This window comes from Fulmarus glacialis, unplaced genomic scaffold, assembly GCF_000690835.1.
Source record: "Fulmarus glacialis isolate BGI_N327 unplaced genomic scaffold, ASM69083v1 scaffold43788, whole genome shotgun sequence".
In the NCBI taxonomy this organism is placed as follows: Eukaryota; Metazoa; Chordata; class Aves; order Procellariiformes; family Procellariidae; genus Fulmarus; species Fulmarus glacialis.
In genome coordinates this window covers 1-17,149 of record NW_009229685.1, presented here as the reverse complement: position 1 = coordinate 17,149, position 17,149 = coordinate 1, and the positions used below count along the sequence as shown (strand labels likewise).

The 17,149-nt window shown below is 38.0% G+C and overlaps 1 protein-coding gene across 1 annotated transcript; it reads left to right on the top strand.

Moving 5' to 3' along the window:
- Positions 1-276: 276 nt before the first annotated feature.
- On the top strand, positions 277-6,870 carry RNF138 (ring finger protein 138, E3 ubiquitin protein ligase; the record flags this gene model as incomplete). The annotated part of the gene is made up of 6 exons (XM_009583941.1): positions 277-442; positions 1,981-2,096; positions 3,601-3,669; positions 4,167-4,272; positions 5,091-5,198; positions 6,606-6,870. Coding segments are annotated over 6 exons (634 nt in total), but the record flags the coding sequence as incomplete, so codon positions are not given.
- Positions 6,871-17,149: the final 10,279 nt, after the last annotated feature.

The following is a 17,149-nucleotide window of genomic DNA, read 5'->3' as shown; positions in this document are numbered from 1 at the left end:
CACCATTTAATATCTCATTAATGATCAATCAGGTGTACAGTCAGTAAATAGTAAGATCTTTACCTGAAGTTCATTGCCAAGTTCCCCCGATTTCCATATACTTCTTTGTAAGCACCGTTATTTCATTTTGCTTATATTTATAAAGATTTGTATTCAGTAGACTATTACTCTGATATATATCTTTTTTTCCTAATAATCACCCAGCTCTCTTCAAGGACAAAGTATCTAACTCTTTTCGCTTTGCTAACCTGTGTTTGTGGTAACTTTTTAATTTAGGTTTTGCAGGAAGTGCTTCTTGACAGCTATCAGAGAAAGTGGAACACATTGTCCTCTCTGCCGGGGGAGCGTGACTAAAAAAGAAAGAACATATCCCAAAAGGGCTCTAGATGTTGAAAACAGTATGAAGAAAGCTTCTGGGGGCTGTAGATGCTGTGAGAAGCAGGTAGAGTAAAACTTTACAAAAAGTTGGATAAATTTTTCTTATTTTTGACCAGACACAGTTTTACTGTGTGTCAGTCTTGTCTTGGAGCTGAAGAGCCTATAGCAGTGTGAACTTAGCTTTGTACGGCTTGTGCATATACTAGGTGTGCAGTGCCTGCTAGGTATGCCTAACAGGTGTAAACTGAAAGAGGATCTTGTATTGTCTAGAAGGACTTTTTAAGTGGAGTGCTAGTTTTTCCCCAAAACAATGTGAAAACTGGATATAGGTATAAAACCAGCAAAAGATAAGTTAGGCAACTGAAAATGAAAGTTGCAGGTATATAGAAAACCTCAGAAACTTTCTCTATGGAAATGAAAGTGCTTAGAGCTACTGTAAACTTTAATTTAAAACCAAAAAATACGGGTCCATTACTCTCGGTGTACACACAATCATATGTAATTTCCCCCTGCCCCATCAGTCTGTTTACATTCCCTTCGTTCCCTTTGTAAAGAGGTCATTATTTTTAGAACATCGGGTGAAATCTTGACCCCCACTGAAATCAAGAGTAATCTCTCTTCTGATATAAATGGATGTAGGATTTCAGCCACACATTTTGTTTACATCAAATTGCATCAAATCCTGGTAGTTGTCTTCATGTTTGTTTCGTTTCACTTGGAACTTAGTTCTGCCAATGTGGAAATCAGCACCAGTGGAAAGCTGAGCTGCTTGCTTTGTTCCACATGATTCATTAGGATGAAAAGCTAGGAGAAAGAAACAATAACAAATTTGTAAACTGGAAGGAAGAACCAAACAGATCCCCAGAAGAACTTTAATGGAATTTAGGCACAGATGCATGAGATGTGATCTTGTTCAGCCTCTAAACCTGTAAGCACTTTCTGACAGTGCTGTTGGACCTGAAATTCTGATTCAGGGCATGTCCAGCACAGCTGTCTTCTGACAAATCTAAGCAACTCATTGTCTTACCTTGCATTTAAGCTGGATAGGCAGCCGTAAGTTGGTGTTAATTCACCTTTTTTTCCCCTTCTTTTTTTTTTCCTTAAAGAGAAAAGTTATGTATTCTCAGAACACACCTAATGCAAAAAAATTTTGCTCTGCATAAGGTAACAGCAGGCCAGAGAAGACTGAAGGAGCAGTGGTGCTTATCCCATCCTCATGGCCCCTCTCTGTTGTAGCTCATCAGTCATTGATCCTGGATGTGGGAGGTGTAGTTCCTGTGAATTTGTTTCAGTTAAATGGAGTTTACTCGCATCTTTCACCCCTGAGAGAGCGCTCTCAGTTGCCTGGCTGTTGGGGGTTTGGGGAGTGGGAATGTTCTCCAGTCTCACAGAGTGACAGAGGCTCTATGGAAAAAGGAATTGAAGATCTCCTGTTGGGGAAGAAAGTGTTCATGCTGAGAGGGGAGACACAAGTTCTGGTTTCTGCTGCATATGGTGTCTATACAATTTCTGCATGCATTGCTTTCTGTTGGCAGAATTATCTCTTCCTTCTATTCCTGGATTGTTTAGTATAATTTCAATAATTTGGCATTTCATTTACAGGTTAGATTTTCGTGGATGAGACAACATTATAAAACGTGTAAGAAGTATCAGGATGAATATGGTGTTTCCTCTATTATTCCAAACTTACAGATTTCCCAAGATTCAACAGGGAACAGGTAATCAGGGTGTTTTATTTATAACAATGCATCTTCTTCTTTTTGCCCCTCCCCCCCCTCCTCCCCCCCAGGAAAGTATTTTTTTTCCAGGCCATGCCTTCTTTTTGCAATAATAATTGTCCATATTTTTATGCTTCAACGAAATGACAGTTTTTCCTGGTCTTTTTCTTTACTCTTAGCATACAGAAGAAAACCTTTCTGCATGATGGTTTGGAATGTCTTCTAGGGGCTCTCCTAAAGAGTGTATAGTATTTGTAGCTTGCTTTCCTTGCCTTGACAGCATTTGAACAGCTGCCTTTGTAACAGATTTCATAATATTGAGCGCCAGGGAAATTTCCTTCTCTTTTTATTCCCCCTCCCCTTTCCTAAGTCTGTTTTAGTGGGTGTCCTGTTTCAAAACATTACTGTGCAAGCTTTTGCCTTCTGACTGAATTTATTTTGAACTGATCTCTTACGAAACATATAAGGAACTCCAGTATGTTACACACTATAAAATACAAACGCCACTTACCATTTGTTTTCAGGCAGTAAAGCTAAAGAACTTTTCTTTTACATACCTTCTGACTGATGTATTTGGTTTGGTTGGGGATTTTTGCTTATTTTTAAAGACTTTTTTTACATACTAGTTTCACAGGGCTTTATTATATATAGCCTGTCCTTTATTTACTCTGCTTTTCTATTTTCTATTTTTAGCAGTCTGAACTTCTCTGTGTTTGGTTTTCAACCCATCAGTATATTGAAAGTGGAAGTTTAAGCTGTTACCAGAACTAGTTGCAGCAATGTTTCATTCAAGTGTCTGGATATTGTTATAGCATTATTTATTGACTATGCCACAGTAGAATACCTATGCTTATAGTATCACAGAAGTATAAAAAAAAATACCATCACCAGATTTGTGATTGTAAATATTCATGTTCTTAGGGTGATCAGCATGTCTGAACAGTTTCTTCTGGCTTAGCTAGAGGTGCATATAGGGTCAGATTTAGTTTCTAAAATGGTCCTGTTTGTCACTCTTACTTTAGGAAATAGTTTATTTTGTGCACAGCGTAAGGAAATTTTTCTTGCTGTAGTTGAAAGTTGTAAATTATTTGTGTAAATACATGGCAGTTAAATGCCTATTTACATAGTCCTAAGTCAAAAAACTTAGAAAGTGCTACCTATCTTGTATTCACGTAGTTCATAATGCCTCTTGAGCTACTTGGCTGTAATCTCCATTACCATTCTTGTTGAATAAATGCCTGTTGTATTATATACCACTTTCCTATAAAGTTGTGTAGTATCGCGCTAAGGTTCACCATGGTAACTAAATACTGAAACATACCTTGATCCAAAGGAAAAGTTGTGAGAGTTAAAATATGTGCTATTATATATTTTGCCTTGAAATTCGTGGGACTTAATGGATTCCCTCCCCGCCCCCATTACTGTTAAACTTTTAAAAATTTTGATAGTGGAGTAAAATAATCTCAATTTTCATTTGTTTTTTTTTTCTTGACTTCATTTAAAGTAGCAGGAGTGGTGCAATATCTGATAATGGCGAGATGGCTAATAATCAAATACTTCAAGGAGAAACAAGGTAGGCTGCTTATTTTTCTATAGTTATTATTGAAATACATCCAGACAGTCATAGTGCACGCTTCTACTAACTTTAAAAAAAACCACACATAAACACCTACAACAAGTTGTATTAAAAAAACCCTGTAGTTTCTTCTACATTTGCAGCTATACATTAGAATTTGTTTTTTTCAGTACTTTCCTGAAGGATTTGCACTGAAAGGTGTTACCAGTAAGTAAGAAAAGGGTGCAGCTGCAATTGCAACAAAAGAATTTTGTAAAGTCCAAATCTCAGAAGAATGGATTTAGGCATACAAATAATAAATGTGCTTTAAAATTGCCATTTGGAAGTAGCACCAGAACTCCATTATATCTGCTACTATGTCAATGAGAGTGGGGTTTTTTTGTTGTTACCAAAATAAGGGAAGACAACGACAAGATAACAGATGAATTAAGCTTTCTGTAACACTATTTCTAAAACTCTCTTTTCTGTTTAATACTGTGTATTTCTGTTTACAGTGGACACCCAACCTTCAAATGCCCCCTGTGTCAGGAAGCCAATTTTACCAGACAACGCTTGCTGGATCATTGTAATAATAGACATCTTTATCAGATAGTTCCTGTAGTAAGTAGAGTTGCTTATGTATGCTTCTTAAGCTACTTCCATTATAATTATGTGAACAATTTTAAATGTGCAATAGCTACTCTATATCTGTAAAGATCACTGTGGTCTGAGAAAGACAATATACTTAATGCAGTGCATTTAACTTGAGGAGTGACTTTTGTTTGAAAATGTTTCTTGTCCAGCTTCTTGTTGGTTCTAAGGCATTTCTGACTTAGCTGTCTCATTTATCTTGATGTGAAACAAACTCAGTTTTTGAGCCTGACACTTTTACTCTTCTTCATTTAGTAATTCAGATCTGTTTCTATAGAATCCCATTTGTAATGAAACTATTGTTTCATGTGAAACCTGCAGTTACTTGAAAAGTAATCCAAGGTAATCAAAGGGAGTGAAGGAGAAAAATCTGTTTTGTTTTCTATTCTTTTAATCTGTATAGCGTGTGTTATTTTTTCTTTCAGCTTACTTGATCATCTCAATTGTATGAAAATCCTCCCAAACAATAAGTAGGATGCAGTAGTCACTTTCTTTTCTAAATTTTAAGCAACAGAAATTGACAAAAAGAGTGCCAGACAGACGTGATAATCCCCCATTCCTAAGAGAAACACTTAAGAAATTTGGCAAGTTGAAATGTAATTTTTGCACATTTCATAATTGAGGAAAAGAACACTTAGAATTATGATTTTATGTGAACATCTTCAGTGTATTTTGGTAGTGGATGAGTAATAGACTAGTTATTCCTGTAGAACATGTCTTTAATGCGTTCTGTATTACCAATAACTTTTTTTTAATTCTCTCTCTTTCCCCTTCCCCTCCAAATTCAGATCTGTCCTATTTGTGTATCTCTTCCTTGGGCAGATACTAACCAGGTTACTAGAAATCTTGTTAGCCATCTAAATCTAAGACACCGGTTTGACTACGGAGAATTTGTGGTAAGCTGCTTCTTCTTTGATGTGTAGGGGAATAAATGGTAACTTTTCTATAAATAACAATGCCAAATAAAATTGTACCAAACTTGTTTGTGCTCTGGACATGCTATGTTCCTGCTCTGTACAGAACTCAGAAGTAGGCCTGTCTGTTCTTAAACTTTCCATTATCAACATGAACTGCTACCTGGAATAGGTTTTGTCAACAGTTAAGCTCTGCTCCAAACTGATGACTTAAGTCTTTAGCTTAGCATTCTCAGTCTGAACTATTTATTCCTCCAGAACAGTTTATTACTGCTGTTTCTGGGGGAAATAAAATAGATGGTACTCTGTTTTGTAGACACTTTTGACCTTTTATGGTAGAAATGGCTAAATCATAATTCTCAGGACTCAAAGTGCAGCTTGACTAGCTGCTACAGCCTCTCTTCCAGTATGTTGCAAGAGAGGCTGCAATGTGAAAAAGAGATATATCATTAAATCATTGTTCTGGTTGCCTTCTTTCAGGCTCACTTTGAGTAAATGACCTTGGAGTAGATGCAGAACTACATACACAGATGTAGTCAGTGGGTGGATCGTAAGTCAAGCCAACCAGTTGAGTTCTGCATGTGGGATCAGAGAGCTGGAGGGTTTGTGCTGTAGTTTCTGCAGAGTTTGACAGGCTTTGGGGTACACTGCTTGAGTTTTGTGTGGGATGAGCATAGTATTTGAGCCATAGGCAACCTCACTGGTTAAAGATGGCAGAGATGATGCATATTGTTCTTTGTGTTGAGTGATTTGTGACAAAGGCATGAAGAGCTAGGAGATTGATACGGGGGATTGGGCTCTTTAACATGAGTGCATCTTGCATGTTTGCAGATGTAAAACTGGTGATTGGAATTCTGATTTGGGGAAGCTGCCAGAATTGCACTAAAAAGGCATATTAACATCTTGGAAGATAGCTCTTCAAAAGTAGCAGTGTTAACAACCCATCTTTTGTGATACGTGTTTGCTTTCTCATTTTAAGCAGTATATTCTCAACAATCTATGATTACTGTTGTCTGGGGATCACATTTTGTTTTTATTAATGGAGGATGTTATGGCTGGTTGGAAGCCCTGTTACAAGAATTGCATGACACAGTCAGCTTTCCTGAGCTGGCTATTCTGTAATGTAATTGAGCCAGGGAGAGAAGATGGACCCTTCTGCTTAATGAGCCTTGTCCCACTGTCTGATTCTTCTCCTGTCTCATGTATCTCTTGGTACTTGGTTAAAAAGATACTGTGCAACATAAACAGTCATCTAGTACACATAAACATGGAGAGTCTTCATCTAGGTGCCAATTCCTACGTAAAAATGTGGAAAATAAATGATTAAACTAAGGACTATGGTACATCTTGAGTATTTGTCCATTTTGATGATGTTTTCATTTTGTTTAGAATCTTCAGCTTGATGAAGAAGCCCAATACCAAAATGCAGTTCAAGAATCCTGTCATGTGAACTTTTAAAGTATAGCCCCCCTTCATCTTACTGATTATCTGAGAGAAAAATTACAGTAATTCTGTTGGTGATATGAAGTGTATATTAATAAAAATGGTATTCAGTAACCACTTTTCAGGCTTAACTTTTATCCATGCTCATAAGGACTTTTCATAAATGATTTTGCTGAAACGCAAACTTGACATCTTTATTGAGATCTGTCCCTGAGGAATTAGGGACCTTTTTGGAACTTCCCACTGTTGTCTTGATTTTCTCTAACTTTTACTACTCTGTTAATTACATGGTTTCTTTTATTAATGTCAGATACTTTAATTCACTAAAACCAACTTTGAAAGTATCTTTAGAATGACATGCAAAGATGCTCTTTGCACAGTTGAGTTTCCTTAAGTTCAGCTGTCATCTGCTAAGATATCTATGAGATGATAATTTTTTTTTCTTCTCCTGCCCAAGGACAAAGTTTTACTTGATGTTGTGATTTGTTTTTTACCATTACTATGTGAATGAAAATAACAACAACTTAAGAAATTAAAAAAATTTTCTATATATCAACAATGCAGAGCAGGTTTTTCCTCACCTTTCATTGAGAAAGAATGATGCCATTGCCTAGGAATAATTACATCTATTTTTTCCCCTTTTGGAGCATAACGGAAATAGGACCCTTGCTTACTAACGTGATGGGTGAGGAGTTTTCCCTGTACTCCCAACTGCTAAGGAAGATGACATACATTCATCTGAGCAATTCAAGATGACATGCAAAAAGGTACACTTTCTCGGTATATGACTGTGACCAGCTAGTTTTTCATTTTGTTGGAGCTTTTTAAGAACTTCTTTGTTGCATTTGGAATTCAAGTTTTGGTCTGTTCCGTCTTTCATGGAAGGCTGTGTAACTAGAGAACTAACTGGCTTCAGAACTACCAACACTCAGAAATGAACTTGTTTATTTTGGTAAGACTCTTTAAAACTTGGACATCCCCTGCATCCAAACACTTTGAAAAAACAGTTGAGAAGAAAAACTTGCTCTAAAATAGTTACCAACATATTTTAAGAGTTCTAGATTTCCACATTCCCAGCAAGACCGTCAGTAAAATCAGAGAAAACAGAGCAATAATGCAATTTTGAATTCAAATGGAAAATCCATTTGTAAAAAAATTTAAGGTCTTTAATACTAATGGGGAGAAGGGGAAAGAAAGCTGCACAGCTTGTATTTTGTACATTTCAGTAGAGACTGTTCTGAATGTATACCTTTTAGGACTGACTCTTCATCCTGCGTCTCCATAGCCCATAGTCAAACTACTGTTCTTAATGGGTATGATACACATGGTGGAGAACATCCCCAGTAATCTTCCTGGTCTAGTTGGTAATTTATGTGTATTAATAACAGTTGTGCAGCCAAAGTACAATCTGCTTCTTGTGTCCTGGCTCCCATTTGCTCTCCAAATAGATTATGATTATTATCCCAGTATTATGAAATACTGGGATATTTCATATTCTAAAACTGGTAAGGTTGAAATGCCTCATTCTGCAATGTAATGGGTTTCAGAACTGAATCTTAGTTCTAATGTATTGAGCATTGGAACTAAAACACTGTACACTGTAACTTGACATTTCTATCTTCTGGTTTTTAAGAGTGTAAAACATTACTGAAGGCATAGCTGGCTAAAATACAGAGAAAGTTGGCTATTTCAGAAATGTCTAAAGGTTATATCCTTTTTATAACAACTTAACATGTCTTGCATTTTGTTACTGGCTTAATACGGTATTTTGGCAGCAGGCCATGCCTTGATCTTATACTCAACTTCCCTGTTTGCCCCCAGTACTCTTGTCTGCATATTCTCACTCATCTGTCAGCTCTAATGCTTGTGTGACCACATACTGATTTGGAGTGGTTCACTGATCCAACTGAAAAGGTTGTTTGGATTTTTTACTTTCTTTTTTTCCTCTATAAAGCCGACTATGAAATAGTACCCTTTGACAGAAAGGAATTTCAAGATAGCCTGATGCTAAAGTTTTAGCTTTTTAAAATAAAAACGCATACCGTGGTGATTTTATTACTGCATACATTTCCTAAGGGATTTAATAGTTATATGTAAGTTTAGTTAACTTTTTTAGATTCAATAAAATATTTATATGATCTGGCAATAAATGCCTACAGCCAATACAGATTCAGAATGCCTCATGGACACTGGAACTAGCTATTTCTATTACTTGAACATGTCTTGAGAATTGTAAATGAAATTACACCTATTTTAAAACTCTGGGAAACAAATTTTTCTATAGCAATAATTAGTTCTCACTTGATGCGCAGTTGCTGAGCATTTTAGTCATGTTTAAATATTGAGAGACTTGAATACACATTTTAAAGCAACAAATGTGTATAAATGCAATAAAAAAACCTTGCAAAATGTTTATGCTCTTTACTTGCATATGTTAAAATCTGTATTGGCAGGTGCTGCCTTGCTTAAGATTTTATACTTTTAGTATGAAGAGATTGCATCAATACATTCACTAGGTAAGCGTTTAATGAAAATGAAACAATCTATTTAAATATGCTGCTGCTGGTCATGATCTTTCTCACTGAAACTCAGACATACACAAAAAGCTGTGTATTTGTGATGGGTGATGCTTGTACTCGAAACATGCAATCTTTACTAGAAGATCGCTGTTGAACAATGTTTTCATGTTCACGTTGCATTGTGTATGGTTTCAATATGGTATCTTATGTTTGAATTGTACCTTCTATTTTTTCTCCTATTAAAGTATTTTATTTTCTGTTTGTCTCTTTGTTGCATAATAAAGATGATCAGTCTCCTTGATGCTACTTCTTCCTTTCCAGATGTTTTCTGAACTTAATGACATGGTCAGTTGTATGCCTTCACACTTTAAATGATTAGAATGGTGCTTATGCTGCTGGAACCGAAGAGTTGTGACTCATGATCCTCTCATGAGCTGACAAGTTACCTTATATCACATCTTAAGATCTTTCCATGAGCAGAAAAGATGATGGGTTGGACAAAACTCATTCATGCTTCATTTCTGCCTCCCATGTTCGTATGTTGCTGTCCCATGTGATTTTAATAGAGAAATAACCTCCTAAAAGGAGAGAGAAAGAGGTATGTAACACTTGGGGCCAATAGCAAAACCTTGTTATTTAAAGGTAGATTTACTAAGAAGAGGTAATATTTTTCTGAGGAAAGAACTGTCAATAAGTTTTGGGGTGGTTGCAGTATTGGACCAGCAATGTGGCATCTAGATGATTTATCCTTCTGCCCTGTATTTCTGAGCTGAAAAATCCTTTGGTTATTTTTTTGTGCTTTTACATTCTAAGGACATACAGATGATAATATGGTTATGAAATTGAGTTAATGTCTTATTTTGAATGCTAGAAATATAGCAAAAAAATGTAAATTTACTTTTTGTTAGTGTATTGTTCTTTCCCCTTAGAATGTAGTTTTCTGAACTCTAAATGGGTTATTGTATCTCGTAAATCTGGTTGTAAGCCTTTGCTAGAGATACCATTTAATTTTGTTTTACTATAGCAGTGCATATTTCCTTATTTAGAGAGAATGCACTCAGTGTGTTTAATTCTCATTGGCAGTACATTGGTTATAGGATACGTGAGCTCTGCAGAACTCCTCTTCGTCCTGCTCCAGTCCTAAGCCAGGGCTTTGTTCTGAAGGAGAGAGAGGGACTTTGTGCACCCAGGTCGTCTTCTGACAGGTAGTCAGGGCTAGAAGGTTTTCTGTATTTGGGAAGCATTCCTGTGTCCCTCTTCTTAGATGGGGCTTTTGAGTCCGGTGAGATTTGAAAACGTGAGTGTCTGTGAGGACTCTGCTATAAAAAAGTACACCTAGTTTATTTTTCATATCTTTTGTTTTATGCTGAAACAAACACTAATTGACGGACGTTCTTAAGAGATGTGTACTTTGCTACGTCTTGTAAAGACCGAGCCATTTGTGAAATGGCAGCCAAGGTTGTTTTATTGTAGGCAAGCAGAGCTACAAGAATATCTGACAAAAGATCTTCAGGCTTCTTTTAGAATTGGAGAAACTAGCAATGAAAGGGCACAAACACTACATGGTCTGTTCTCAGTACAGTGTGCATTTAAACTTGCTCTTGTGTCCTGTTGCAGGTATGTTTGAAAAGGAGACAAAATTCAGGGCCTCTACTATGAGAAGGCTTTTCAATAATGTTAAAATTGCCACTTCCCAGTGAATTTCTAGACTTTACTAGGGTCAAAGCGTGGATTTTTTTTTTCCCTTATGAGTAACGTAGGTCTGTACTGTTTCTTACTCTCCTTAAACTCTAGGTCTGCTTTGGGAAGGACGAGTTTTAACCTCTCCATTTTCCAGCCCTAACCAGCCTTATTCTATCCGTAACATTTTCCTCTTTCTGTCCTCCCCCCGCTCCCCCTCCCCCCAGTCATATATCTCTATTTTTATGGACATGATCAGGAAGGAGCTAGGAAAGTAAATTTTATGTTTATACCCCCACCATCCCCCAAGCTGTTAGGAAATTGAAAAGAAAAAAAAAAAGGGGGGGGGGGAAATCATCACTGCCAAATGCATTCTATGGAAATCGTCTAATTCCATTTTAAATCTTTGCCTTAAATCCTGTGTATACATTTAGGATGCATTCCTCAGCTCCATGAAGCTGCAGGTCATTTCCCAGGGCTTAGTGACAGAATACTGTTTTTATGAACTTGCTTAAGCTTATGAGGATGCTTCGTCACTGAGAAAAGTGTTCCTCACTATTACTTTATATTCTTTCTCTACTCTTGTGTTTCTGTCTCTCTTTTTTCCTCTGTATGTATTTGCCTACAGCAATTCTCATAAGTTTACCCTGCCTGTTTCCCTCCCACTCCCCTTTTTGTCTTTTAAAGTAATCAGCAATTAAATAGCTAAGATTGTATTACTTAGCTACTAAGAATTGTCTCGTATTCTGTATGTTTTATAAGCTCCTCTGGCTGTGCCCTCAATATCTTGGGGCTGATGTGGTCCTCAGGGGCAAACAGAGTAACTAAGAAACTTAGCAGCAATAATCCCCCCCCCCCCCCTGCCATGTTTACTTCTATGGCTGGAGGAGTTTATATTTCTCAGAATGTGTTTGCAGTTTGAAAGAATCTGAATGTCTTACCAGTCAGTTTTTTTTTTTGAATGCTAGAAGCATTTACTTTGTTGTTTTCTTTGGGGAGAGGGTATTTTTTTGGATTGGAGAGACCAGGATGATGTTTAAAATCAAAAACATCTCAGGGAGATTTGCTCTTTAACAGCAATAGGCACTTGTTTTTTAGAAAGCCTTGCATTAGGTTCTCTGTTTTTGCAGGTGTGGACAGAAGACAATAGGAAGATGGTAGCTTTTTTCTCCAGGGTAACGGTTGTGGCAGTAGTGTCACAGAAGGTGCGATTTATGTGCCGCCTCAGTTACACGACTTCAAATTTCAGTAGTTTCTCTTAGGAATTTTTCTTCTTTCATAATTCAAACCACAAGAGGGCACTGAATATTTTGTGTTGTCTGTAAATAAGTATAGTATTTAAGGATGCTAATTCACTAAGTAGTTGTACTCTGAGACACTTTTAGATATGGGATTTCTATCCAGATGTTTCGTAAAATGTAATAAATCTTTTATATGTTTTAGGCGTTAGGGGTCATTCCAATCTACAGAAAGAATATTTCTAGCTTTCTTTAAAACGTCAAACTTACAGATTTACTTGTGTGCTTTATCGTCTGTGGCAAGTAAGCTGTGTTCCCCCCGGACTCCACTCTGGGAAGAAGTGAGTGCTCCCCAATTCACCAGTGAACATAAAATGTAACATGTTCATGCAAACTCCATTTACTTGCAAGACCTTTCCTTCCCCAATCGCGCTCTTTAGAGGTCGTCTTTAAAACTAAAGCGTTGTAGTGCACACAGGAGTCACACGGGGGCATCTGAGGACTGCTGCATTCTGAGATAATGGGCAATGGGGTTATTGCTGATTTTTGACTTCTTGCTTTCTGAAACTGCACACGTCAACGACCTTGCTAATTCCATCTGCTGCGGTGATGAGGTCCACCAGGTGCCAAGTAACAGGTATGCTTCGTTATCCCGTCGTGTCACTTAGGTCTTTTAAGTTGTTCTCTGGCAGCACACGCAATAGTTAGGGGTTGCTACAGGCCTCTGGAATGAAGAGAGAAATTCTCCCAGCTAAGGCTCATGCTCCATCATCTGAGAGAGAACTAAGTATCCCTGGAGTGTGCTTCTGTAGTGGCACGATACTTGGTGGTCAGCTACAGTCACCTTAGTAGCCACATATCAGTCACAGTTTGTTTCACGCTGTAATCTGATTCATATTTACTATAAAATACGTTTGTGTAAAAACATGTCAGACATGACTCAGATTCCTGTGAAAGGGGGAGGGTTGTAATCCTGTATGAGTAATTATTTAATTTATGAAAGATTGTTTTCTCACACAGAATAAAAGATAATGGTTAAAGTACATGTCTGAAGTGGCAGTGGGCAGTAAGGGCTGCAACGTTATACACCCAAGCTTCTGCTGTTTGCTTTTTAACCTTGCTTTTTAATTTACCTGTAGCTAAGCAGTGGGAGGAAACTGAAGGTCTGCTTCATTTTCTTGATAACTCTTATTAATCAAAGCAAGCATGTCTTGTTTGCTCCTCTTGCAAGAAGATGGGACACTTGTGTTTGATATCTGTTGTAATTTTCACTTTCTTATATTATATTCCATATAACTCCTGCTAGGTTTGTAAACATTGGAGTTTCCTAACTTGAAACAATTAGGTGTTCAACTGGAAACATTTTGGATTTGATTGAGAGTCTCTTATCTTGCAGGTTTATCTGACAGCCCTTATCTTCATTGGTGCTTTTGCCTCATCAGCCAAGGAGACACTATTGCAGTGTTATCCCCATTTGGGAGATTAACTGAGAAAGTGAAACGGATTTGTGCAAGATAATGCAGGAAGTTTGAGACGGGGCAAGGAACAATACGCTGAGAATAATATACCATTTTAATATCCTCCTACTCTTTAACATTTGGTATATAAGCACTGCTAAGTGAGCTACATAATGCTCTACAAGCCAGCACTTTTCAAGATTATTGGATGAATTCAAATCACTTGCAGTTGACATTGAAACTCGTGATCAGTCAGGTTCCACTCGAATGTCGACAAGCAACCATGAATCACAGTTGTTCACTGAGCAGTGTTCACCGATCGCAACATTATCAAAGCATCTGTACTGAAATACAGAAGATCAACAAAACTATTCAAACAGGAAACTATCTACCAAAAATGCTAGAAAATGTCTGCCTGTATAGAGCTATTTCTAATTGTTTTTAAGGTTCTCTGTAGTTAGCCAACATTGCATTTTGAAATTAAGTTCCTTTGGCTTTTAAAAAGAGCATTCTTGCTCTCCTGTACTTCACTCACGCTTTTCCAATCTCGCTGCCTCCATTACTGTCTCTTTCTAGATTATTATCCGCTGACGTAGCTTTACGAAGAAGACTAAAGCAGCTGTTGCTTCCCATCTACATTGGACAATGCCTGATGAATGTTCCTTGTTCTGCAGCAAGGCAGGGGATAAGTGCCACAGGACTATTATTACCTGTGCTGCAGCAGTGCCCACTGGTAACAGCGCTACTGGGCAGACACAAAGAGACGTTCCCCCTGTCCAAGGGAACACGCTGCCTGCTCTGTGGTGCTCCCCATCTGCCTGGTGCTAGCGAAGTGAACTCAGCAGGAGATCCAAATGGTCACTGCAGTAGATCTGCAGCAAGCTCCACATCAAGTTCTGATGTCTTTCCTTTTCGTTGCTTCTACTAGCAGTGGAAAGAAATGTAATTGACTGGCAAGAGCTCAGATTTTGCAGGTGTCTCTTATAGTTACTCAGGGCTCATTAAATAGCTTAGCACCCATAACAGTTGCGAAACATGTTCAAGGCAAAGAATTGCAGGAGAGGAAAAAGCAATCAACCAGCTAAAGACCTGCTCCTTCTGCTTTGTGTTTAATGTCTTTACTTTTCCTCAAATACAGATCTTGTAGTCAGGACACCGATGGACTCTACCTGCAGATTAAAATGGTAATGGAAATAACGTCCTCGAATTCCACAGGTCCCTGACTGTATCAAGAGAGGACTTGCGTTACTTTTGGCTGTTAAATGCCAAGTAACTGTAGAATAAAGAAAAGATCTAAGACTGCTGTTCTTTTTGTACATCTGAAAATGCACACCATCTATTCGAATAAGTTGCACTATCCTTTATTAATTCATCTCCAGTAATACTCGGTTAATTCTTACTGTGGACCTCGGTCTTAAAAGTATGATGTGGCTATAGTGCTTTTCATCTTCAAAGAAAAATGCAAGGAGTCATGTAGCAAAACCCTTAAGGAAAATAAGGGGTAGGTATATTGCCTGAACATAGATAGTAAGTCAGTGATAAAGCAAGACGTTTGTCATTGTAGAGAATGTGGTCACAAAAGTAGATAAGCTCTGTGGAAAAGATCTTCCATGATTAGACAGAAAAAAAACTTCTTAAGATTGCCCATCTATTTACTACTTTCTCCTCAACATGTATTAAAAAATCATTTAGCTACTTCATGGGTGACACTGAAATTTATGCCACGAACTTCTGCCTTAAAAATCCTAACATTCTGTTCATATATTGTTCAATTTTCTATTGTGTCTTGTTTGATTATACCAGATGACTGGTTGAGGTGTCAAAACTCTGAGTTTAATTAATTAAAAAGCGGTGTGAATTGGAGTTAAAAGGTGTATAGGGACTGCATTTTACAATGCAGGGTTAGCATATAACTTTGATGCCTTCTCTGTTTGATGTCACTATATGCCAATTCCAACATGTTCTAGTGTTTTCTTTAGGTAACTCACTTTTTAGCCAGTCCTGAGAGCAGTGATGGTCATGACACAGAGGCTCATACAGGCCTTCTTTGTGACAGGAAAATCATCCTCCTACCTCCTACTGTGAAGAGGTTGGTGTGAGGTCTCAGTACTGGTTGATGCATCTTAGAAGTGGGGATGTGGGAACAGGGAGCAGATTGTCTTGATTATTTGCATGTAAAAAGGACCAAAGAAGTAGAAAAACAGGCTTTTAGGCTTTCTTCCAACACCAAGTAGTGAGACCGAAAAATGTGCTATTTCCTTTGAGTTCATCATATTCCACCATCTCAAGAAAACACTTGTAAGGTACCATAATCAAGCAATAACAGGTGCAGCTACACTAGTCTTTTAGTTTTGATCAGGAGAACGTTTGATCAGCGAGTATCATCATCATCATCATTCCCACTTACCATGCTTTAGTTCACATCACAGAGCAGTTCTGGAGTGTCCAAACTGAATTCCTTTGGTTTGAAATTAAACTAGAATATGTTCTTTAGATCCCCGGCTAATGCAGTCTGGTTGCTGCCACTGACGTCCAGTCCTTGGGATCAAATCAGAGCCAGTCTGAAGTAAACCCCTTTGAGACGTGTACAGCACAGATGCCAGGTTCCTAGCACCAAATGTTTCAATGTATGGATCTGTTCCAGTTGGTTCAAAGTACTCGTTACTGTGAACATAGCCAATCTAGCCTAGAGAGCCTCCAAAAGGAGAACTACCATCATCTCCCAGCAGCTGAAGATGACAGCGTGCAGCATTCAAGGACTGCCGAACTCGCAGAAGAAGTCTTGACAAAAGAGCTTTTCAATCTTCCAAACATCCCTGATTTGCGAACAATTGACACCATCGTTACCAGTGGGTTGAGGATTACAATACTTATTGTTACTTTTGTTGAAAAAACTTACATTATAAGCACAACAATATCCACAACTGCTACTTCTCAATGGATCAGTAATGAAATAAGCGTGGATCTGAGCGGCTAGAAATTGCTCAGGTGTCCTCATTACTTAGGATCAACCCATTCTTTCTCATCAGCTCTGATACTTGAAATAGTATGAGAAATGTTATTAATTTTTATATAATAATTTGGGAGTCTGTATTTACAATACAAAATCTAAATGCCATTTTTATTTTTTATGACATTCTAACTAGATAGTTAGTCTGCGAAAGTGAAACGTTAACCAAGTCTGATCATACAATTACCACGAGTACCTTCAGTTTAAGAGTAAGAAGAAACTGGCAATTTCAGCACTTTCTGGCAGCTGGTAAGTAGAAAGATGACTGAACTTGGAAGAAACTAAAGCTCCAAAGAGTAACAGACAGTGGTGATAGTACAATGGTACTGACATGTGCAGGACAACGAGGGGATCAGGCCCAGCCAGCACGGGTTCATGGAAGGCAGGTCCTGCTTGACGAACCTCATCCCCTTCCATGACCAAGTGACCCGCAAGTGGATGAGGGAAAGGCTGTGGATGTGGTCTACTTCGACTTCAGTAAAGCCTCTGACACTGTCTCCCACACCATTCTCCTAGAGAAGCTGGCGGTTCACAGCTCAGACAGGTACACTGTTCGGTGGGTAAAACACTGGCTGGACGGCTGAGC